This window comes from Manacus candei, unplaced genomic scaffold (assembly GCF_025592945.1).
Source record: "Manacus candei isolate 608988 ecotype Guabito, Panama unplaced genomic scaffold, ASM2559294v1 h1tg000041l, whole genome shotgun sequence".
NCBI classification, from domain to species: domain Eukaryota; kingdom Metazoa; phylum Chordata; class Aves; order Passeriformes; family Pipridae; genus Manacus; species Manacus candei.
In genome coordinates, this window is record NW_026138089.1 from 5308557 (window position 1) to 5333667 (window position 25111).

Consider the following 25111-nt stretch of genomic DNA (forward strand, 5'->3'; position numbering starts at 1 on the left):
CTTTGACAGTTGCACACAAATATATGGGATCACATGTTTGTCAAAAGGATGAAAAACTATATCGTTCAAGCTTCAGTAAACTGAGAACTGCCACTTTTCCCCTGGTTTTGAGGTATATTAACCTTTATGTTTGTTTTCTGTTAAAGACTCTCAATGGTCTGCAGCAACTTTTAGAGAAAATGCCGACCCTGAGCTCATGAAGTGGCTGAAACAACAAGGAGCAGACTTGGATGCCATTAAGAGGGTAAAAAGAAACCCCACCTTTTAGAAAAGGTCACTGTAGTCATAATTAGCAGATTGGTTTCAAAGAAGAAGTAATAATTTATGAATAAATTTGCCTTTTAGTTTGCCGAAGAAGATTATACACTAAGTGCTGTCCTTAATGATATCACCAAAGATGATTTGCAATATCTTCAACTGCGGTAAGAAAGTACTTGTTAGTTCATTGTTCAGAGCTTAATTAATATATTTTGTAAAAAAAACTTCAATTTGAAGTTCAGTTATTCAAATATGCCAGTGATAGTTCAGAGGCAGCTTCTCTCAATTTCATCTGGATTTTCTGTTAAAGTTTTTCACATCTTAACTGAAACAATTGCACTGAGGGTGCTTCAAGCCATCAGACTTCTGGCATTTATCAAGGTTGGGAGCTATTTCTGCACCCTTCAGAACAATGTAATCATATGGAAAATAAAGAACTTATTTTTCTTACCCATTGATTCGAGACCTTTTATCATATTCTGTTAAGCCCTGGCTGACCTGGAAGTTTTAGCTGTAACCATTAAAAAAGTGTAGTGTTTGCTGTGTACTGTAGACTGATGTACTGTGTACTGCCAGACCATAAATGGTCTATCCTTGGGATTTCTAGCTTTACTTCTTGCTCACTTTAAAGCAATGGAGATGATGGAGTTTTCCCTAACTGTTCTCCATTTTCCTTCATATAGGGGTGGTCTTCGCTGCAGAATCTGGAATGCAATATTAAACCACCGACAAGCCTCTGGAAAGACCTCAGTGCAGAAGGCTAAAGCTTTGGAAGAACAGGAAATGGGAATAAGCAAATGAGATACATTCCCAACACTTAAATTATTAGATGTATATATTTATATGTACAGTGGCCCTGCAGGTTTTGCACAATTGTGTAGCTTGTTTGACCGTCAGTGTAATACACAGTGAATAGTAACAGCTTTTAAGTTGGTGTCAATGCACTTAAATTATTTATGGCAGAGTAATGCACACAATGCCTATCAATGTAATACAAAGCATTAGCTGAGCAAAAACCCAGCCTTTTCTGCAAACCTGAATTGGCTTCAGCATTGTGAAAACTGTGAACTTAAAGTGTGTTACAGTTCTGCCAGCTGATGGTTTGAGCAGGGAGGGGATATGCTAGAGCATGTCACTCTTTGCAGGTGAATTTATACAGCTTTTTGTATTAAAGCTGAACTAGTGAAAAAAGCCTGGTGTCATGTTTTCAATTAGTGACTTTTCTGCAGCAAAAACAGAGCATATAAGGTGCTTCTGGTGGGTTTTCTGGGAAAGCAGTTCATGAAGAAACAAAGCACAAAGACCATTAGATAAAGGTTGTTAAAAGTTTAATTTTTTTTTTACACTGTACATAACACATACAGCAATCCAAAGAAAGTCAGTAAAGCAAATATATAGCACTTTAAATAAATCACTGCTTTCTCTTAACTTAGCTTCTTCTGAAACAACAATCAGCATGTTTAAGGAAATCCACAAGTAGATGGATTTCCTTACACATTTCTTCTTTTGAAAGAGCTTTTGAATAAGCTTAAGGGTTGTTTCTGAGTCGTTATAGTTCCCGTAAAAGCATTCACTTATTCTTATGAATAAGTTACATCAACAAAAAAGCCTTTAGCAGACAGACTTGTACTTTATCCACTGGTTTGGGCCACGCACTTCAAACGGTGGCTCATTGAAGTAGATGTGGTTACCTAGTTCTTCCAGGGGAGGCTCTGGGTCAGTGGTAGCAAACTGAGCAGCTTCCTCAATCTCCTTCCTTACTGCCACATCAATTTCCTAAACCAAAAATGGATGCTTATTAGAAGACAGCTCAGAAAAAAAAGCATCATTATTTTGAATTTAAATGCTATGCTTTATTAATTGGCCAGAATTAGTTAATGCTGTCTAGAAACATAAAATTAAAATCCTATAGAAATTCCCTCCCTACTAAGCTGCAGCATTTTGGGTAGTACCAGTAACTTACTGACAGAGGAGCATGACTCCACTGAGCCTCTACATATTCTATTCTGATCCCATGGAACACTCAGTGTGTCAGTGCCATTATTTTTTAAACAGAGTTGACTAAAGGAGTTACAACATTTGCTTAGAGTATTCCTGACTCCTTCACTATGATTTTTCCCTATTCATAATTTCCCTTTCTGAGATTTACTCCCTTCCTAGGGAGTCAGGCAAGCCTGGGTAACTGATTTCTGTCTCCTGGTAATGACACCCAAAGCCTTACTCAGCACCCAAAAGCAAAAGGCCTTTGCAGCAGAACATCACTTCATTAGCTGGGGTGCAACAAAACTTCACCCTCACTTACAGAAGTGATGTTAAAGCAAACTCTGAAGAACAAGCAAGCAATGGACACTGCCCACGATGTGCTTTTCAGATCATCAGTGTGTGACTGCTCAAGAGCTTTCTTAGCAACTAAAAGCCATACCTTTAGTTCTTCAACACTAGCAAGGTTGTTGTTGACCATTCTGTCCTTCAGCAAAGTGATGGGATCACTTTTGCTTCTCACTTCTTGGATTTCTTCTCTGGTACGATAGCTAGGAGCAAGACAGGCAAAGACATGAACTTCTTCAGGGGTGCCCTTGATCAAGGGCAGGTTCTGGACACAGCTCACTTTTAGAAAAAGGTGTGTCCACAGAGTTGTCAGGGATGCAATGAAAATACAGAACATTAATCTCTCAAAGGATAGTGCAGCAACATCTAGAACCCCCCCCCCGATCTGTAAATGCCAACTGAGCTGAACTAGCTCCAAGGGAAAGGGGAGCAATCCCAGTCTGGGACAGTTACAGTGAGGAGCCATATTTCCTCCTTCCCAGGCCCCCTTAGGAAGCATGCTTCCAATTCATTGCAAGTTTCATCTGAAATGCTGAGATACAACTCCACATAGACAAGTTCAGATTTGTCAGCTGGCGCAATGCCAATGTATGTTTGTATTTTTAGGAAGTGTTGTACCAGACTGGGCAGTCCAAACTGTTCCTACAATTTTACCTTACAAGACTTTAAATACCCTAAAAACTCCAGAAAAGCATGCTGCTTTTTAGTCAAAGCTTAATTAGGACACACCATAAAGTTACACTAAAAGCAGAATTCAGTAATAGCACAGAAGTTTAACTGACTCTGTGCTTGTTCTAAAACCAAATCTCTTAATTCTGAAAATAAGTATGTTACATGGCCACAGATATCAACTGAACAATGGGATGAGTGATCATAGCAATTTCATCATGTTTAAATGCTCATTTAAACACTGAACTTAAGAGTTTCATCTCTTAGAATTTGATTATCAATACTTACTTGTTTTCAGTAAGTGCTAAGAAAGAATGTGACAGTACCTTATTCCAGGGTCACTCATACTGTGGCCATGGTAACGATATGTCTGTAACTCCATCACAAGAGGGCCCTTAAAATGAAAAAACAATACAGAGAGTGTTACCACAAGTGACCAATTTGTAACAGCAGCAAGTATTTGCTACAGGTGAATTGCACTAGTGATCAATTATTTTAATTCAATGCTTTTTTCTCAATTTATGTAACATAAGCACATACAGATTCATTCAGTAAAAGGAAACCTAATTCTTTTCAAATTGAACCTTATATTGATATTGTAAGCATTTCTTCTCATATTCTTACTGAGCAGCATTAAAAAATTTCCTCCCTTCCAGTGTCAGTCCACCATTATTCAGAATATTTCAAATTACCCGTTGTTTCAGTGTAAGACGGTAACTCGCAGAACCTTCATTACTTCACCAAATATTAAAAATCTTCAAAACCATACTTGGGTGACACACACTAACACTGACTCACAAAACTTTTATTTTACTTTTCATTTCTTACAAATATAGTGTGATTATTACTTTACTTGATCAGTTCTGCCTGACAGAAGTTGAGACAGAACACAACTGCCTGACAGTCATAATACCTTTTGCAACAGAATTTAACTGAGGTAGAAATGGGGAAAAAAGATGACGGTATAAATAATATATAAGTGCTTGGTTAATACCAATTGCATGTTAATAAATTCTAACAAAAATTAGAGAACCACTCAATTGCATATGAGTTCAATTCTGTGGAGAAAAGAGGAAATAAAGGTCAAATAAAGTTCAACAGCAACTGGAGAAAATGGGCTAGATGAGGAACTTCTTATGCAGCAATAACTTGGCTAAGAGTTTCACCTATGGAGAAGGAATAACTATTACAGACTTACTTTTCCAGCTCTACAGTAGTCAGCTGCAAACTTTACTGCTTCTCTAACACAGAGAATATCCATGCCATCCACCTGATAAAGAGAAACTATATGTTAAGGCAAAAAAATGCCAGCCTACAAACTTCCAATTTCAGTATTTCCACAAGTGCAACAGGAATTCAGCTTAAGTAAGTTTATGTAGAAATAAAAGAAATGCACACGTACGTATTGTGCAGGTGTACGTATACACATCCCCCCCTCAAAAAAAAGCTGTGACTACTCACCCTGAGCCCTGGAATGAAGTATCCTCTTTTGTAGTAGTCAGTACTGGCTGCAGCTCTTTCAACTGATGTTCCCATTCCATACCGATTGTTCTCACAGATAAAAATACAAGGCAACTTCCATAAGGCAGCCATGTTGTACGTTTCAAATATCTGGCCCTGAAAGAAAAAGAGTAAGTTACATGTGGTCAGGGAGCTCAGCCTTCAAGCATTAGGCTCTACTGAAAATCCTTGCAGAGGTCTAGCTAGGAGAAATCTGAATACTAAAAGTGATCTGAAACCAGTCACTTGCTGCAGCTCAGAAGGAATAAAAGAAAAGCTACACTATATAAGGTAACTTTCACCTCAACTAGTAGTTTACAGAACTTAATTTTTAAACCTCTATCAGTATCTGTGTTAGGATAGCACAAAACCTTCAAATTTAACTGAGGTATTTCAGCAACAGTCATAAAAAACTTGGCAACTGATTAACCTGGCAGGATGCTGCTACAGCAAAGTAAAGTTTGACCACAGTGACTGCATCAGCCTTATTACTCTGAAGTCAAAGACAGGGAAAATCAAAAACTGAGATCTCCACCTGTGCTTTCAAAGGGGGAAACTCAATGGTACAGTCTAAACCACCAACTGCTTAACTGGCTTAATGTCTCAGCTGATAACGAAGACACTGGCTGGAATGTCAATTGTAAGTGGCTCTGCGAGAATGCTCTGTCTTCAGAAACCTAAGTGACACGTTTCTCCCTATTCAGCAGCACTGTCATCTTCACTGCCATCATTCAGAGCTCTCCTTACAGCACAGGCACTTCAGGGTGTCACACTTAGGTGAACTGTGTGCAACTGGAAAGGGGGTAAAAAGAGCACCTGGAAACCCCTTCCCATGACTGGTGTAATGTTCATGTAATTAACTACTGGCCTTGCTCATTCCCTGAGTATCTAGAGCACTGCAGAAGGGAAGGAGCCAAAAAGCTCTCCCTCCACTCCAGGGACAAGGGTCAAGTTCAAAATAGGGGTGGGGAAGAACAGATGTTTACACAGGTCCAAAATAAGACAAAAAATATGCTACATTCCTGATATGTAAAGAGCACCTAGCAGTTAACTGTTCACCTGAATCACCCCTCTGAGGACTGTACAGTTCTTGAAACACATCCCTACTCAAATGCCTAAGACAACTCAAATGAGAGGTTACAGTTTCTAAAATTGGCAAGATGCCCAGCCACCTACACTAAGTTCATCTCAGTCAACAGCACTTCACAACAAAAGCCTGGAGAAAAACTGCAGTGAACTGTAGGACTGAGGGTGGGCATTGTCCACTTTCTCTCCAGGATCTGCCTTTTCAGTATTAGTGGACTCCTTTAATAAAGTGTTCTTGTAGCAGAAAACCCAACACAACAATCTCGGCGTAAGTTCCGAGGCAGACGTTGTCTGGGTCGCAGGTACCACACAGGCAGGGCAGAAGGTGCTCTCCCACTCCTCGTAAGAACGGCAGAGCTCACAGTTCCCAGAAGGAAAATCAGTTACCCCCAGGCACACTCCTCAGAGCCACACCAGACACCTTTACCTGATTGGCAGCACCGTCCCCGTATAACGCCAGGCAGACTTCATTTTTACCAAAGTATTTACAGGCCAGCGCGATCCCGGCTCCAAGGGGAACCTATCACAGAGTACAGAACAAACCAGAGTTGTAGAACAGTGTTAAGGGAGCTGAAGATAGGCATCTTGTGAACTGTAAGGAGACATTTATGCTGTTAGGGACCTGCTCAACAAACAAGTTGTTACCCACCCACTTCCATTTGTTCCAACTGGTGTTACAGCCAAGATACAAACATGAACTGTACTCTTAGTTTGATTCATTTTTGCTACAGTTTACAAAATGGTGAGCAAATTAGAAAAAGACAGAGCCACAGAGCAATGGTATCTGCATCAAGCTCAAACCACAAAAATTGAGAGGAAACACTGGCAACAGGACATAAGCCAAATTCAACTTGTACTTTGAAGTAGAAGTCATGTACATACCTGAGCACCAACAATACCATTGCCACCATAGAAGTTTTTGGTATACATGTGCATTGATCCTCCTTTTCCCTTTGCACATCCTCCTTTTCGACCTGAAACATGAATAACAAGCAATTTACTTTTCAGAGGACAAATACCGTGCAAATGGGAAGATCTAATGCAATTCCTGAAGGTAATAACACCAAGACCATATAATTGTTTTCATGTGGAGTAAAGACATGATGGTCTCTCTCCTAAGAATTCATGGTTAAATATCTCACAAAACAAGTAAGAGGAGGGGAAAAAGAGAACAATAATGAAAACATAATTCTGGAAATAGAGAATGAGATTAAGAAGAAATTTTAAAACCAACCAAGGAGTTTCAGTGTCCTACTACACAAAAGCATTTTTTCTGATGAATATGGGGTGTTTTATAAAAGACAACAAGGTCTGTATTTCTCATATACATACTCTGCAAGAAGTATATACAGTCCTTATTACTTTTGGCTTCTGCAAGATACGAATACTATTCCAAATTAGTTGCAATGACTTATATTTTTCTTCCCTTTGACAATAACTACAAGTAAAAATTACAAACAGGACATTGAAAAAAGCACAACTAACAGCTTCCCATTCCACCCCAATATAAACATAAGAAGGCACCCAGTCCAGCTTTAACCAAGCTGTAATTTGAAGATAACTAGTGATTCATGAAGCATTGCAACAAACCCTATTTAAATGAGCCAATCTAAGGACACAGAATTTCTCATCAGCCCACTCAATTTTTTATTCCCATCTGTCTTGTTACTAGTTGCAGAGGACTGTATTTTATTTTTAATAAGCACAGCTTGTTTGGTGGTGGGTTTTGGGGTTTTTTGTGCATTAGCCTTCGTGTTTATTTTAGAAGTGGATCTCTTTGTACTTCTTACTTAATAGTGGATCGTTTTTATTATTGGTCTTTCTCATACCTTTCATATGTTTCATGTGAACTGTAATGGATTCTGACAGCTAGGGCCAAAGGAAAAAAAAAAAGTCTAATATTAAGAAAAAGTTTTCTGATTAAGTGTAATTTAACTTCAGTAAGTTCCCTCCACTTTTTGTACAATCCTCTCTTGTATTTTAGAATGTGTTTAAGAACTCCTGATTAACCAGTGTCACTGTTTGCTACACTTTCTAATTAGAACACAAACCTGTTTCTCATGTATTTATCAATTCCCCTGAAAAGTCCTTTATCTATAACTTGTTTCCTATAGGATCTTATCTATTAGTCTTATTTTGGGTTACTCTGCTTCCTTCTCCTTCAAAGACTTTTTAATTCTGTCATTTCTTTTCATTGTAACTCGAGCTGTCTTTCAGTTTGGCCTTTTTAGTCAAGATCTATCTCTGCAGGAAAGGACTCTAGCAGCACTCCTCTCTAGGAACTTTCCCAAGTGCCATTTCTTAGAACAGTCTCTGTACTGCAGCTGCTCTTTCCCAATTAAAGGAGCCCCACTAAAGTCAAGTATAATGCTACAGAAAATGATGTGTGTCATGAAATGAAATAAAGAAAAAACCTCACCACACTATCACTCGTATTTGTAGTTTCAGGGTCAACAGAAGGCTTCAGTCATGACAATCTCCTCATTTACTTTCTGCCTTATCAGTATCCAGTGACTCTTGGCAAATTGATCATCCACTAGAATCTGGGCTTTTGTGCGTGTTATTAATATGCATTCTTAGCACACACATATGCTCTTTGTATACAAAAATCATACTCCAAAACATGCTTTTCTATAATAACATTTCAAGCATGCAGATTCTCAGATCAAGTCTTTATTATACCCGTGATTCATGAAGGCCTTCAAGCTCCTTGTTAATTTTTCACTTCTGGCATCTGTTCACAGATCTCATAAGAGTTCAGCAGGCTGATCCTCTCCTCTCTTCCCTGCTCCATCCTCAACCCTACTGTGAATAGCTCTCTCTCCTTTCTGCAAAATCTCAATCTAGATTATAATTTAATATTATTCTTACAGTCAAATTTTCCCAAACCATTCAGTTGATCATTACAGGCAGTGCTAACTAGTTTTCCTAAGACTTCAGCAGCATAATTCTGAAAATCCAAATCTGTCTCCTAGGGAAGGTAATGCCCTGTCCCACTGAGAACAAATGCCTACCACCAGCAATTTCCAAACTGTGCTGCAGCACAACAAATACAGCACTTGGTATTGAGAAAAATCTTATGTATTTGTGCTTTAGAAGTACTTATTCATTGCTTTTTATAGTTAAAAGTGGCTGCATCATAAAATTAAAACACTGATTTATTCTGCTATGTCACTAAACTGCTTCTGAAGCCCCAGTATACTTTGTGCATCAACATAATTCTGAACTTGAATAAAAACTTCTGACAAGTATGGCAGCATGTGAATCCTCATTTTACCGAGCACACACCTGTAAGTTCAGCAAGGATTTCTCGAACAGGCACTCCCCGGGTGAAGGTAAAGCCGTGAGCTCTGTACGCTGTTATCACATGGTCTGTAGGCTTTATGGCAGCTTCAATCCCTACACAGCAGGCCTCCTGTTACAAAGCAAAAGTAAGCTTAGCCATGAAGGAAAACACACAGCTTCCACAGCCAGCAGTGTGGCAAGGGCTCTGATCCCACCACACACAACCAATATCAGCAGGTAGCAGGAAGAGCACAGATACAGGAGACTAACTTAAATCTCAAGGGTCAGTGGCAGGCCTGGAGCTACAACAGCCTTGGGCTCTAAATTCCAACCTGACTGACTAGCAAAGGCACATGGGAAGGGAAACAGAACCTGCAAAAATCTGAAGGCTTTTTCTCCCAAATGAAGCATCTCAACAACCAAAATTCAAAAATGTCAGGGGATAATGAACAGACAGCAAAATTTCGGTAAGGTCATGAAGTTCCTTCTCCTGGCTGTTGCTTTTTAGTGGGCACATGATCCATGAGACATGGAAACAAACCCCATCAATTAAACTGGAGGAGGAAGATGCAGGCCTTCAAATGTGTTGAATTTAATATGCTGCAGTTGCTCATTTCTCACATTCAGCTGATCTTCAGCTGCACTGTGCCTTCTCTCTCTCCCTCCCTATTGTATTCAGTTCTACATTTATTCTCCACTCTATTAAAATCCCTACATTCACAGAATCAGTTAGGTTGGAAGAGACCTCTGAGATCGTTAAATCCAGTAGACGACCGAACACTACCTTGTCAACCAGATCATGCCACTCAGTGCCACATTCAGTCTTTTCTGAAACATCTCCAGGGACAGTGACTCCAACACCTCCCTGGGCAGCCCATTCCAATGCCCAATCACTCTTTCTGTGAAGAACTTCTTCCTAATGTCCAACCTAAACCTCCCCTGGCACAGCTTAAGACAGTGCCCTCTTGTCCTGTTGCTGATTGCCTGTGAGAAGAGACTGATCTCCACCTGGTTACAACATCCTGTCAGGTAGTTGTAGAGAGTGACAAGGTCTTCCCTGAGCCTCCTCCAGGATAAACAGTCCCAGCTCCCTCAGCCTCTCCTCATAGGGCTTGTGCTCCAGTCCCTTCATCGGCCTTGTTGCCCTTCCTTGTACACACTCAGCATCTCAACATCCTTCCTAAACTGAGGGGCTCAGAACTGGACACAGAACTCAAGGTGTGGCCTAACTAGTGCCAAACACAAGGACAGAATCACTGCCCTGGTTCTGCTGGCCACACTGTTCCTGATATAGGCCAGGATGCCATTGGCCTTCTTGGCCACCTGGGCACACTGTTGGCTCATGTTCAGCTTCCTGTCAATCCAAACTCCCAGGTCCCTTTCTGCCTGGCTGCTCTCCAGCCACTCTGTCCCCAGCCTGTAGCGCTGCATGAGGTTGTTGTGGCCAAAGTGCAGGACCCAGCACTTGGCCTTATTGAACCTCATCCTGTTGGAATTTCAGACCATCTCTCCAGCTTGTCCAGGTTCCTCTCAAGAGCCCTCCTGCCTTCCAGCTGATCGACACTCCCCCCCAACTTGGTGTCATCTGCAGATTTGCTAATGGCACAGTCAATCCCCTCATCTAAATCATCGATAAAGATATTAAATAGAACTGGACCCAACACTGATCCTTGGGGGACACCACTAGTGATCGGTCACCAACTGTATGCAGCTCCGTTCACCACCACCCTCTGGGCCCAGCCCTCCAGCCAGTTCCTGACCCAGCACAGAGTACCCCTGTCCAAGCCATGGGCTGCCAGCTTTTTCAGGAGAATGCTGTGGGAGATGGTGTCAAAGGCTTTGCTGAAGTCCACGTAGACTACATCCACAGCCTTCCTCTCAGCCACCAGGCAGGTCACCTGATCATAAAAGGAGATCAGGTTGGTCAGACAGGACCTGCCCCTCCTAAACCCGTGCTGGCTGGGTCTGATCCCCTGGACGTCCTGTAGGTGCTGTGTGATTGCACTTAGGATGATCTGCTCCATAACCTTGCCAGGCACTGAGGTCAGGTTGACCGGCCTGTAGTTTCCTGGATCCTCCTTTTGGTCCTTCTTGTGGATAGACATCACACTGGCCAACTTCCAATCATCTGGGACCACCCCGATGAGCCAGGACTGTTGGTAAATAATGGAGAGTGGTTTGGCGAGCTCTTCTGCCAGCTCCCTCATCACCCTTGGGTGGATCCCATCTGGTCCCATAGACTTGAGGATCCAAGCGGCTCAGCAGGTCACTAACTGCTTCCTCCTGGATTACAGGGAGGCTATTTGGCTCCCCATCCCTGTCTACCAGCTCAGGAGGCGAGCTGTCCTGGGGATGACCTCTCTTATTGTTGAAAGGAAGGTGTTAAGTACCTCAGCCTTTTCCTCATCTTTGGTGACGATGTTCCCCTCCCCTTCCTGTGTCCAACAAAGAAGGAGGTTTTTCTTGCCCCTCCTTTTACTATTAATGTAATTATAAAATGCTTTTTATTATCCTTTACAGAAATTGCCAGATTAAGTTCTAAATGTGTTTCTGCCTTCCTAATTCTTTCTGCATGACCTAACAACATTCTTAAACCCTTCCTGAGTTGCCTGCCCCTTTTTCCAAAAGTAATAAACCCTTTTTTTTCCCCCCGGAGTTCCTGCAAAAGATCCCTGGCCAGCCAGCCTGGTTGTCTTTCCCACTGGCCCACCTTTCAGCACACAGGGACAGCCTGCTCCTGCACCTTCAAGATTTATTTCTTGAAATATGTCCATCCTTCCTGGCCCCCTTTGTTTTTAAGGGCTGTTTCCCCAAGGGTACTCTCCGAATCAGCATCCTGAATAGGCTGAAGTCTGCCCTCCAGAAGTCCAGGGTAGAGGTTTTATTGATGCCCCTCCTTGTTTCACCAAGCATTGAAAACTCCATCATTTCATGGTCACTGTGCCCCAGACGGCCTCCAACCACCATATCTCCCACCAGCCCTTCTCTGTCTGTAAAGAGCAGGTCTAGCAAGGCCCCTGGTAGGCTCACTCACTAGCTGGGACAAGAAGTTGTCCTCCATACACTCCAGGAACCTCCTAAACTGCCTCTTCTCTGCTCTGTTCAGTTCCCAGCAGACATCTGGCAGGTTAAAATCTCCTACAAGAATAAGGGCTGGAGATATTGAAGCATCTGCCAGCTGCTTGTAGAACAATTTATCCACCTCTTTATCCTGACTGGGTGGTCTATAACAGACTCCCACCAAGATGTCAGCCTTGTTGGCCTTCCCCCTGATTCCTCCCCATAGGCATTCAACCTTATTGTCACTGACCTCAAGTTCTACAAAGCCAAGAAACTCCCTAACATACAGACCCACCCCTTCACCTCTCCTACCTCACCTGTCTCTTCTGAAGAGCATGTAGCTTTTATGTTAAGCAAGGTAAAACAACATAAAACTTCCAGAAAAAGAAATCTTACCTGACCGTCATATAAGTGGCAGAAGCCACGAATAATCTTCTGCTTGTAGAGCTGGTCAGACTTGAGCTCCATGCGCCGTATGGTCTGCATTGTCTTGTAGTAATGGAGCCCCTCCTCTCGAGTCATCACTGCTGTGGTACTGGGGCCTTCTTCCAGGCGATGGAGGTCACATTTCTGCAAGGTTGAACAAGTAGTTATTTCCTGAAAATAATTTGTCCTATTTATGAATATTACTTAATTATTTTTTATGATGTACCATTTCCAAATTCAGAGTGTAATACCTTTTAAAAAAGAAAGCCAGCCAAACCTAAATTCATAGGTCAAAATAACTGTAAAGTTTGTGCACTGTTTCCAAATTTAGGGAAATAAAAGCCTTACTTTTAATAAAGACAGATTTACACTGACAAAATGAAGCCTTGTTGTACCTACAAGGAACAGATGAACTAGAGTCCTCAGAAAATGAGGTAAAAAAGAACACTTCCATGGTTGTTGCAGGCCAAGTACCTGGTAAGAGCTACAGAGGATTTTTGAAGAGAGAAGAGAGATCAAGAGTTTCCTTTGTAAAACAGTTTCTGGCCCTAAGACTGGACCTCACCTCTATTACCACAAGCATCACCTGCATCAGCTACACTGCCAGTCAAACCACCATGTGTGCAGTACAATTTCCTCCCCAAACCATGGACTCTACTGAGGGAGGGCTGATTTTAGGTACCCGTACAAAATAAATAAAAAAATTTAAAATAAAATAATAATAATAAATAAAAAGTTAAGTTCAGTGGAAGAAACCAAACAAATTACTCTGTCAGTGCAGATTAAATGGCCACAATACTTCTATACAGGTTAAAGACAGTTTTTATTACAGCAAAAGTCTCTTCAGAGCAAATCCACTGACACCTTAGATGAACTGGATATAACACGTGGGCACACTGCTCTAAGACAGCCCTGCTTCCAAGTTCACGTAAAAATAGAAACTTTGCAGTTTTTTCATCAACACAGGACCAAACGTTAAATCTGTATCTACTCAAAAAGGACTTTTCATATGTTCCTTCCCTTCCACCTGTGAAACAATTTTAATACTTTACAGGCAAAGATAAACAGGGAGAGGGTGGAAGAAAAACTAAATGATTTTTAGATTTTCTTTCATCAGTTTCTGAATGAAATGCCAGCACAAAAGCTATTGTCAATGGAAGTATCACTTTTTCCTAAGACCCAGGCACAGGAGAAAGCTGACAGAATATAACACAAGTTTTTTGAGCAGCAGCAAGCCAAACATTAAAAGGATGCCATATTTTTTCCTCAGAAACCCATACACACCTCAATCAGCTGCACATTTGGGATAGGCTGCAAACACCACCTAATTGTTTTAAGAGCATTAAGGAAACATTAATACTCTTCCCTCAGAACAGAAAAGGTTCTTTAGCTCCTTTCTGACTCTGTTCTCACAGCTACATTGCAGTATGACAGCTACAAAGAATCACAACTTCGCATCCTTAAGAAACAAGTAACACTACTACACGCTGCCAAGCACAGTTACTTCCAGCTGCACCGAGTAATCCGGTCCACAGAGTGAGGGCTTTGGTTCTGGAAATTCAAACAGTATTTTCCTAATTGAAAAAGATACAGAGGCAAGTCCATTACGTCAAGATGTGCAACAAACGCTTACACAGCATGACAGTATTAAGGGTTCTTTACCTTAATCTCAAATGAAGCTTCACTTGCAAAGTCTCCATAGTTACGTGATGCCACCATCACTCGAGAGGCCTTAAGAAAAACACAAAACCAAAGCATGAGCAATATTTAAATATAACTATCAAGCAGAAGTAGGTGAATTTTCAAACAATTTCTCAGAGTACTCCCAAACTGAAACAATGTATGAATTAAACTCACCAGTGGCATATCCTTGTAAGGCTAAAGAACGTTTATTCTGTATGAATGTGTTAAAGTCCTTTAAAATCTAGTAATTCAAATTAAGATTAAAAAAAACCAATTCAAATTTGTAATATCCTTGATTGTCTAAAAGAAACCCAGTAAGTTTCTAGAGATTGTGAAGAGCATCAAAACCACAAAAATAATTGTTTTACCCTTCACATGCCAGATTGCCCATGCAAGGATAGACAGCCAATGCAGATTTCAATGGCTCTCTGTGCTGATTGGAATTTTGCCTTGATAGAACAAAAAAACCCTCCAAAACCCAATCCAAACAAAAAAATGCAAAACAAACAATCCCTCCCCAATCCAAAACAAACAAAAAGAACCCAGCAGATTTCTGAGGTACGAACTACTCTCACCCTTTCTTTTCAATTTGAAGAGAAGCTGGGGGGATTCAAGGCAGTAACAATGAAGAGAGAGAGGATTTCAGTGAGCAACAGCATGGTCACTACTTAAAAATGATATGGAAACACAGAATGTACCTAAGGATACGTGAAACACAGAACAGAAAGGGGGCATGGCAGAGGAGAGATAAGAAGGATGTTTGAAAACACATTACTGGTCTGTCTTAAGAACGAACACAGGCTACTGACTAATGAACACTGGTGTTACACTGCAGCATCTGACAGGATGGGCATGTGTCCATGCATGCACTGTGGCCACAGACAAGGAACATACCACATCTTCAGTGGCAAAATTGTATTGCTTAACTAAGTCACACAAAAATTTCATTCAGTCAGGAAATTCACATAAATTTAGCTGAAGGTTAATTATTTCAAAATTTTGAGAATGTCCAAGTCACTGTTTCCAAACAAAGGCCTGACTGACAGGTATGAAGCCTGGACAAAAAACAACCAGGAGATATTTCTCAATCCATCTTGATTTAGCAGTAACAATTTCCCCCTCCCCTGTTATCAGATTAAATATTTAAGGTTTTAATTTAAACCAAGTTTCTACACTGTTTACCACAATGTATCAGTATTACTGGTGAAGAAAAGCTATTTTACTTCTAGAGCTGGAAGTAAATCAACAGTTTGGGATTTGCAGAATCACGGAATGGCCGGGATTGGGATGAGGGTCTATAGGCCACCTGGTTAAACCCCTGCCCTGAATATGGGGCATAAAAGCAACACTGAGGAGTCTGTACAAAAGTTCTGACACACGGTCAGTACAGGTATCAAATGCAAACCTTGACAAAACTGACTGAGGCCTTACCTCACTAACGGCTCCCTAGGTTAGCAGCATTTGGAAAGAAAAAAAAAGGAAGAAAAAAAGAGTGAGTAGCTGTACCAAACAATCAGGGGAGGAGAAGTCAGCAAATTATTAGCCAACTAGAATACAACACTGCAAGTGGTCCATCTGTACAGTCTGGAAAATGCTCAAAGCATATACGAAACTGCTTTGTGGATTAAGTCTACTTCTATTTATTTGTTAATTTATGCCTTCACTATAGGTGCCTAGGAACAATTCAAGGCAAATATTTACCAAACTGGTAAGCACTAGGATCCAAAAATCAATTACATTAAGATATCCAAATCAGCTCTAGTTTGGCATTCCAGGAAAATGCAGTATCTCAGGAGCAAGCCGAGTACTTGTAGTAAGGAACTAATTTTAGACACCTACATTTGCAAATTTTAATTTATTTTGTAAAATTCCAAATATTTTACTTGTGAATTAGGAAATACTTTTAGACATGAAGCCCCAACACACATAGAAAGATCTCCCAGTAAGTCTGCTCCCTTGTGTGATTCTCACGAACCCAGTCACTCATAAGCAGTGAATGCTTGGGTGAGAGAGCTGCCTCAAAACAGGAGTACAGCAACAGATCTGCTCTCCATGGCAAAAAAGGCAGCTTCCAGTTACCAGAAAGCACCTTTTAACTCTGATCCCGCCAACAATTTTTTCCTCAGCAGGGGCTAATCTTTCCTCATGGCCACAGTCATTACAGTGGAATAAGGAGAACGAAGAGGTAAGAGCATGATTTTGCACACAAAAGAGGCAAAACACAGCACATGACACAGAAATAACAAACTTTGAAAGAAAAGTTCATGCAGCAATTGCAAGCGGTTGTTGGCTGGGCTGAGGCAGGTGGTGAAGCTCAGACAGTCCGACGCTGAACTCCAAACGGGTCGAGCAGCGCGTGCTTATTATCCCTGTAAGGGATCTGATTTGTGCTGTCAAAATATACATGGAACGACATAAATTAAAGCACTGCGCCACCAGGCCTTTATAGAGCGAGCTCCTGCACGCGGCGACCATTTCACTGTCACATTTCACGATCTTCAGAGTGGAAAAAAAAATGCCCAAAAAACCAAACTCTTTTGTTCTTTAATTTTTCTTTTTTTTTTTTTTTTTTTTTTTTTTTTTTGTTTGCCGGCACCACCTTCCCGGGCCGTTCCCGCCGTCTCTCCCGGGCCGTTCCCGGCCGTCCCCCCCCGCGCGGGGCGGTTCCCGCAGCGCCCCCGCGCGGCCGCCCCCGCCCCCCCCCGCGGGCCGCCGCTCCCCGGCCGGGCCGGCACCGGATGCACTCACCGTCCTCCCGGCGGCCGCCGGGCCCTGCAGCACTCGGGACAGCGCGGCCAGCAGCATCTTGCGCATGGGGCGGGTGGGACGGGCAGGAGCGGCAGCGCCTGGCGCAGGCCCCCGACCTCGGATCTCCTTCAACCGCCGCCGCCGCCCGGGCCGCGACCGCCGCCTATCGCTGCGACCCGCGCATGCGCGACGCGGCGCTGCGGCGGGGCAGCGCCACCTGCCGGGCGCCCGGAGCCGCTAAAGGTCATTAAAGGTGATTAAATGTGGGAAGGGCTTGGTTTTTTTCGCGCCGGGATTCCCGCGGACCTGCTCCGGCTTGGACGTCAGGAGGGATTTTGGGCGTTAGGGAGGATTTCTTCACGTAAAGGATGATTGGACACTGGAATGGGCTGCCCAGGGGGGCGGTGGGGTCGCCGTCCCTGGAGTCGTTTAAGGACAGACTGCACTCGGTGCCCTGGTCTGATCGACCTGGTGCTGCTCGGTCATAGGTTGGACTGGATGATCTCAGAGCTCTCCTCCAACCCAACTGATCCTCTGATTTTGGTGCGGACAGGCGGGGTTTGGGCACGTCCCCGCCGCTGTCCCCGGACACCATCGCTGGGGGCTGTGCCTCAAGGTTGACTTTGCTGTTCGAGCTGCCCTGTGCCTGCGCATTCCCTGATTTTTAAATGGATAAAGTAACCGTTGAAGCGGTTCCTTTTAATGTCACAGGCATCCATCCCCTGGGAAATACACAGCGAAGTTAAGATTTAACTTAGTGTTCTAGAGTGCTCTCATCACATCACATCTGTTGATCTCTCCAGAACAGCCTCCCCTTTTCATGCTGCCGGCACACTCTGAGGTTGGATACCAGATTGCTGCGGAGTGTCCAAGCCAGGTTAACTGCTGGCACTGCTGTACTGGCTCCACACCTGGCCATGGGCTCCCACCTCTGTTCTGCTTCCCTGAGCAGTGCTGACAGCAGCACTAGCATAACCCTGCAGCTGAACACTGAACAGATAGAGCTGATAGATAGTGCACCCTCCTCTGCCCCACCCCACACACAAACCCCACACAAACCAAAAAACAAACACAAAACCAAACCCAACAAAACAACAGAAAGTAAATTCTGTTCACTTCTTGGCATCACAAATCCGTCTGCTGAGTCCTGAGGGTTGCACGGAGCTCAGCACATCTGCAGCACAAGTGCTACATGTTTAAGGCATAATCGTCACTGAAAATGTGTTGCTCAAGCTACACCCTCAGCCTGTATAAGAGAGGACAGAAAGGGATGTCTGTTTCCAAACTACAGCCTCAGCTGGATCCCCCCTGTACTGTTCAACTCCTTCCTTGTCTCCCCACCTGTTCCATTAATTAGGACACTAGTGGCTAATGTGGTTTCTTCCTCACCGTCTCTCTAATGCAGAATAGGAAGAGAGGTATCCATCTCATTGCTGGTGGACTGAAAATTACCAAACTTTTTTCAGCTTTAAGTACTGGTGACAGTGCAGAGCACTGGCAGTGCTCGGCATCCTACCTTTCTTCTGCTGCCCTGCAGGCTCCCTAAAGGCATGCATGCTGTGCCTTTGCACAGACTGGGATGTATAAGAGAAGGGTTTTTCATATATAAGAACAAAATCTGCAAAATTCACTTTTGCACTAATGAAATCCACCCATGAGTAGCCAGATAATGCTGGTTTTGATTGTCCCTAGGGATGAAGCATTCTTGCTGACACACTGGTAAAGGCAAGTCTATACAGGAACTTCTTGAGGAGTCATTTTTGGCATGCAAATTGTTGGAAGTTTGAATTTTTTAAGTCTGCTCTGCACTACTAAACAAATTTAAACAATATTCATGAAGCAATAAGAGCAACAACAGCAGCTGGTCTCTAAGAGAATAAAAAGCAAAGTGAACAGGTTGATCAGTTGCTTCAGAAGGCATTTTTCCTAGGGTATCTTTAGTCTATAGCACTTCATCACTAGGAAAGCAAGCATGGACTTTCTGCAGATGTTTTTCTGCAGGCAGGGAGTGGCTCTGCTGCTGAAGAAAACATTATCCCAAAGGTTTGTATAAGATTTTCACTAGGGCTTCCAAGGTGCTGAGACAGATTCAGAGGTCCCAGGCCACTTGTGAAGTGTAACCATCCCTGTCTGGAATTTTGCAACCTGCATTTTTATCAGTCGGTCTGCACAGTCCTGGAGAGATTCCTGATGGATTCATGCACACACCAGTTACCTCAGTGACACTCACGGAACACAAATAAGAGTGTCCCCCTGCCCTACTCAGGTTTATAGCAAAGCAAAGTGGCACCTGGACTGGGATGACTTGCTCTGAGGATTCTGAGGCTGTCAGAATTTCCTGCAATATATGGCAGAACAAGGATTCACCACTTGTAATAGTTCTCACATTATAGAAATGAGGTTCCTTAAGAGAATGAAGCATACTGATATCTGTACATGAGACAGAAAGCTTCTGGCAAACTCACATGCTAACTTCACTGGCAACATTGTGAAGCGAAGGTTTCAAGAGATCTATTAACAATTGTTAACTGTGGACATGCTCCTTCTCAAAGGAAAAATTATTATTACTATTATTATTACAAAGGAATGCAGTTAAGTTTATTTCATGTTCAGTGTCCATTACCTGTTTCTTCTCCTAATGAAATAAAAAAGCAGAGAAATTTGTGTAGTTACACAATTACAGACTGATATGTTATTAACACTTCTAATAGTCATGGGAAATAGTTATTTTTGATGGGAAAGGACCCATTTTTGTCCTCTCTGGAAATACAGTAAAACATTGATTTATATTACCTCTGCCAATTTTTTTACTTTTCATGGCATTTCATTAATATTCATATGTTTTCTGTATTAAAAGCTCTTAAAATGTCCTGAAATTATTAAATTGTCCTACAGAAAATAATGCAGAAAGCCAATTCATTAATAATGTAAACAACAAAAAGGAAAACATAATAAAATCATAAGCAGAGAATAACACTAGAAAATAATTTAATGAAAGATGATTGTGTAATATTTCATAATGGAGTACCTTGCCATTAGTGACTCTAGTATTATGTCAAGGGTGTGTTGTGTGGCAGTTGGCCAAAATTCATTGTTTTCTATTGTTCTGGGTGTGATCCTAAAATGTTATCATTTTTGGGATTGCAGCTGCTGTTACAGATGTCTGCTGTTGGCAGAGGGGAGCGTCCAGCATTCGGGACTCACCCCAGCTCACTGTCTGCATCCAGGAGAAAGCAATCCCTGCCTCATTCCAGGATCCTGAAGATTGCTGCCTGATTTTTCTTCCCCCCCCCCTGCCACTGCAGATCTCACTCACAGCAGGCAGCCAGGATGGCTGCCATGGAACAGTTTGTGACCACATCGCTCCAGCCTCACTTCCTCTGTGGGAGAATCCGCACTGGGGCATGCTTGCCCAGGTCTCCTGAGTAGCACTGTAGGGTGACGCCTTAAGCTGTAATATCTATTCTCCACGTTCACTTAATTCAAAATGCTTGAGGCAGCAGGAGGCCGTGTAGCAGCCCTTCTGAGTGGCATTTGAATGGCACTGTGCAGCGTGACTGTGCTCTGTGCTCGGTGGTGTGCGGATCTGTGTGGTCGCGTGGTGAGCTGGCTCTGCTTTGGAGGACAGACTGGGAAGGATGATGGCATAATCTTATCTATGCTGGTCATGCAGCAGCCTCAGAACCCTGCCCTGGCTTTTTCCTGGTGAGAAGTGGTCAGTTAACTCCAAGTGAGAGCACATGAGTGGATGAGCATATTCAGATGTGAATGACAGGGAACCAGGTCCTGGGACTGAAGTGAAGAATTAAGTTATCAAACAGAATAGATGTAATCTTAGTTCCTTTTCCATGTTTAAAACCTGTATTGCCAGCTTCACTCCAGATGCATCTTCCCATTATAAATATACTACACTCTGTTTCAAACTGCTTAACAGGAACAATCCTTTTTCTCTCATTATTCTTTGAGTTTCCATTTGTTTTGTCTCCTCCCATTTTTCTTCCTGTCCTCCCCACTCTCATTTGATTTTCTTGCCCAGACATTTCTTTTATCAGTGTTCCTCTCTTCCTTTTCTCAGGTCCACCTTGCTTCTCTACCCTTTTCACAGAAAATATCTCTGTTTTGCTGTTTTGTCTCCCATCCCTTCTGACTAATTTCCATTCTGTTCTACATTTCCTAGTAGTTCCTGCTTTAGACAGCAACATAGATGGGGCAGTTAGAACAATTAATTATATTGTCAAAATCTTTCAGATGATTTCTTTCCTTTGGAGTCATTGGAGTTTGGAAGAGAAGCAGTTTTCTAGGATCTTCCAGATGTTTTACTTCTAGAAGTGATAGAAAAATGAATTAAGAAAGTATAATTTTTGTTCATGATTCTGATTGCTTTTCTGCATTATTATTTGGAAAATACCAACATCTTGAAGGAGCAAGTTGCCAACAAAATTATAATGTAATTTTTCATGCTTGAATTACTTATCATTTTATGCTTCTGTGCTTCCCATTATGTTAACTTTCTTATTTTTTTTAGTCCCAGGAGCAATTAGTATTACAACATACAGAGAAACACTGCTGTATAAAACGTTCTACCATTTGCATAGTAAAGTCCTATAGGAAAAGAGATATTACTTTACTCTTCTGGGTAAGTCCAACTATGGTAGAGTTATGTGAATTGATCAGCTTGAAAACTGTAAAGAAAAGAAAACAGATGTATTTTCTGTTGTTGCTGTATCTCACTGGAAAATTATGGTTGGGGCTCAGTTCAGTCCTTCTACATTTTTAAATCATACATGTCTTTTAGGTATATACAAAGGTATAGTTTTATTCAAAATCAAGATCTTAGACTTTGTGTCTGTGAGGCTCTAATGCTCTAAATGCTCTAAACAAATATTTTGTGAAATGAATTCATGGAAAGCTTTGTAAAGAAACTATTTGTACTTTGTGATTTTTACAGAGGCATCCTTTTTCTTCTGTATTCTATTTCCCAGCACCTTACAGATAACATTCCTATTGACAAAGCTCTGTGTAACACCTACCTTTTTCACAGTGGTAGAATATTTTTGAACAACACTCACTTGTGAGCCACTACAACGCCAAATTCTTTCCTGTGGGATTGTTGCCAGCCTCAGTGCTCCCTGCCTGCCTTTTCTTTGGTGGCTCCTGCTCTCTGCTTCTAGGTATAAACCACTGATTTACATCCTGACTTTCACACCACTCTTCCACTTTTACATAACTCTGAGTTCTGATCCTTTGCTCCTCTCCAGCTTATGATTCTCCAGAACTAAATGGGAGATTCTGTTCTTCCTTATCCCTTCTAATAAAGCAATTGAATTAGTATAGGCACAAGGAAAGACTTTTTCAGAATTGTGTTACCAGCAGAATCATAGATAACTATGCTTTGATTATGGACGTTTTGGAATTTTAGAGGGAAAAAACGAGAGCTGTGTAGCAGAAGTGCCGTGAGGCGGCAGTGTAGCCCAGCGATAGAAGCGCCTCTGCACTTTCCCCTGTAGCCGGTAGTGACTGTTTCGGCAGCGGGGCGCTAGAGGTTGCCTAGTTACTTGGGAAAGTCATGTTAGGATAACATTAAGAGAACAAACTGAAAATAAACTGGTTACACTAGAAAGGGTGTGACCACTTGGTATTGCTTGCCCAGTTGTGTCTTTAGTATTTATTTCCTTTCCCTGAGAACAAGAAGGGGGTGTTTCAGTACCCAATCTGTTGCCATTGCCCCAGTCTCCCAGCTCCCTCAGGGGAAGGAGTGCCTAGTCTAGGTCTGTCCTTCACTAATTTTGATGTTTATTTGGTTTGTATGAAGCTCGTACATTTGAGTGGAGTCAAATTCATACAGCCCTCCTCCCCACACCAGAGAAACAAAACTGTACTTGTTCCAAAGTTTTTTGAACCTCTGCAAAGTCCAAGCCAGTCCTATGGTATACAGAAGGGGTCATGTATCACAAAGAAAACAATCCTGAGAGATGTGTCATGACCATTTGATACCAAACTCTTATGATATGAAGCCATTTTGTGCTAAATCACATTGTTTCTGACAACCCTTAGTGGATTGTGATTCATCCCTTCCTTGCTCTGGTTTGGGATGATATGATGCCACTTGCTTTAGCATGTATGCATCTGGATCCATGTGCAGAAATTTTGCAAATAATTATAGGAGAGAACGCCTATGAAAATAGATCAATAAAATTACAGAATTAAGGATGTTCTTTAATTTGGCTTCCTGAGCTTTGATACTTACCCCTTTGTGGAGGACTCTGGAATAAAACTTGCCTCTCTAATCTCATGCTTTCAGAAATACTTTTCTTCTGCCCATGATTAAGGGCGTTAAAAATTGTCTTGAATTATGGCACTAAGACTGCTCTAAATGCATTCAAATAGAATGGGGAGTGGGAGTGAATTAAGAAAGAAAACAGAATTCAGAAAGGTGAAAAGTAGTCCCCTCAACCTGACAACCTTCCATTGAAGTTTTTTCTTTTCTTGAGGATGGCTGAAAGACGTTTAAATGCAAGATTTTGTTAAGGGAACTTGGCTAACTTTCACCAAACTGTCAAATCTCTTCTGGTAATCTGCATGTGACTTCCTGCATGAGTAGAGTGAATCCTTTTTTATTGGTACTTTGTTCCTAGGTTTTAAAATTAAGTGCAGCTTTGTAGGAGCTCAATTCACTGTCACCTGGTCCTGAGCATTACAAGGCAATGGTTACACAGTTTTTTTCTAAATGTTATTTTCTTGGTAACATTAAATAGGATTTTCCATACAATTTTGTCCTAAAACCTCATAATATTTTGACTGTATTATTGCTTTACATTTGGATACTAGATTTTCTTGTTTTGCTATAGATCAGGCAAGTCCTGAACAAGTGGCCAAAGGCAGTGCTAGCCCAGGGCTGCTAGGCAGTTTAGGGGAGGCTGAGCTGGCTAAGCAAAATTTTGAGCTGAGTCCTGGGCCAGGGGCAGAAAGGAGTGAGGAGAGCTATAAAACTGTAAGGAGTGCTGTGTGGAGCGGGCTTTGTGCTTCCTGAGGCATGGGTGGAGGTGGGGAGCACAGACACCATGACCTGCCTGAGCAGTGCGGCTGCCCGGGGGACTTTTCTGCCAGCAGCAGCAGCCAGCATGACTGTCCAGGGCCCTGGCACAAGCAAAATAAACAACAGTGCCATCATCATTTTGTTGCCTCAGTCAGCTGCTCTAGGCAAACCCCAGCTTTGCCCATGGTTCTAGTTGACCCTGCACAAAATTGTCCTTTTATTCCAGCTGTGTATCTCAGCTGCAAACATAGACTTGATTGCAAAAATATTTGCTAAAGCCACAGGAAAGGGAGGAAGAGGAGAATGTCTCTTCAGAAGGCAGCTGGTAAAGGCTAGGAAGAGTTATCTGTGTATCTATCATCTTGATGAGAACAAGATTTATCATATTGGTTTTCAGATTATGTGTCTTCTCCAGACTCAATAAAAATCAGTGAGAAGCTTCCTATTGATTTCTGTACATTTTCAGTCAACTCCACTATGTATTAGCTTTCAAATATATCAATATGTATATATTTGCTGTCAAACATACAAGCCTACAATACTTTGAAAGAAAACATACAAATCATTAAAAGATTTGAAGATTGTGAGTCCTATGTTCGGAGTTTGGAAGCACATGATTAACTTCAGCTGCACTTAATGAATGCGTAAACATGACTAAGAGTTCACGTTTGGAACTATTTTTGTTTGTTAATTTTACAGTCTCTGCCAAATAAGACACAATGTGTTCCTTTTTGTCTGACTGACTTCAACTGCTTTAAAGTCCCATAAACTTCATACAACAATTATGCCTTGGATCTTTTTGCTGTATGGTACTACATCCCTTTGCCCTATTTTTTCTTTGAGCATCTGTCTCCTATTTCATATGACGAACAGTGTTTTCCCAGATCCTTCGCCAGCTAGACTCCAGTATTCTCTTTGTTGACAGCAAATTTTCTTTTCCATTTGAAACCTCAACAGTCACTCATTTGTTTTGAATTATGTTTGTTGGAATATTTTCCATTTTTTTTTACAGGTGGCTAATTTCCCCCTCAA

The 25111-nt window shown here is 41.9% G+C and overlaps 2 protein-coding genes across 6 annotated transcripts in view; one reads left to right on the forward strand and one right to left on the reverse strand.

The window, feature by feature from the left end:
* Positions 1-1709, forward strand: part of MAP3K15 (mitogen-activated protein kinase kinase kinase 15) — an 88900-nt gene extending 87191 nt beyond the window's left edge. For all 4 annotated transcript variants that reach the window (XM_051794849.1, XM_051794850.1, XM_051794852.1 and 1 more), the window contains 3 exons: positions 147-244; positions 346-422; positions 942-1709. In XM_051794849.1, coding sequence (XP_051650809.1) covers positions 147-244; positions 346-422; positions 942-1059 — 293 coding nt within the window. In that variant the 3' untranslated portion in view covers positions 1060-1709. The remainder of the gene's footprint in view (positions 1-146; positions 245-345; positions 423-941) is intronic.
* On the reverse strand, positions 1570-17232 carry PDHA1 (pyruvate dehydrogenase E1 subunit alpha 1). Of its 2 annotated transcripts, XM_051794891.1 has the most exons (12): positions 17044-17232; positions 15727-15741; positions 14275-14343; positions 12583-12756; positions 9130-9256; positions 6724-6815; positions 6269-6361; positions 4717-4872; positions 4454-4525; positions 3582-3649; positions 2681-2789; positions 1570-2034 (listed from the first exon to the last, which is right to left on the reverse strand). In XM_051794891.1, the coding sequence occupies exons 1-12, from the start codon at positions 17107-17109 to the stop codon at positions 1870-1872; spliced, it is 1206 nt and encodes a 401-aa protein (XP_051650851.1). In that variant the 5' UTR covers positions 17110-17232; the 3' UTR covers positions 1570-1869. The 2 variants fall into 2 exon arrangements, with proteins under 2 accessions (XP_051650851.1, XP_051650852.1); XM_051794892.1 differs by lacking the exon at positions 15727-15741 and having other exon boundaries at positions 17044-17231.
* Positions 17233-25111: the final 7879 nt, after the last annotated feature.

Excerpts from the sequence above, each read along its gene's own strand:
- PDHA1 (XM_051794891.1), bottom strand. The coding sequence starts at position 17,109 with ATGCGCAAGATGCTGCTGGCCGCGCTGTCCCGAGTGCTGCAGGGCCCG. Across the intron at positions 3,650-4,453 it reads ACTACTGTAGAGCTGGAAAA|GGCCCTCTTGTGATGGAGTT; the intron begins GTAAGTCTGTAA and ends TTTCATTTTAAG. Across the intron at positions 2,790-3,581 it reads ATGAGTGACCCTGGAATAAG|CTATCGTACCAGAGAAGAAA; the intron begins GTACTGTCACAT and ends TCTTGCTCCTAG.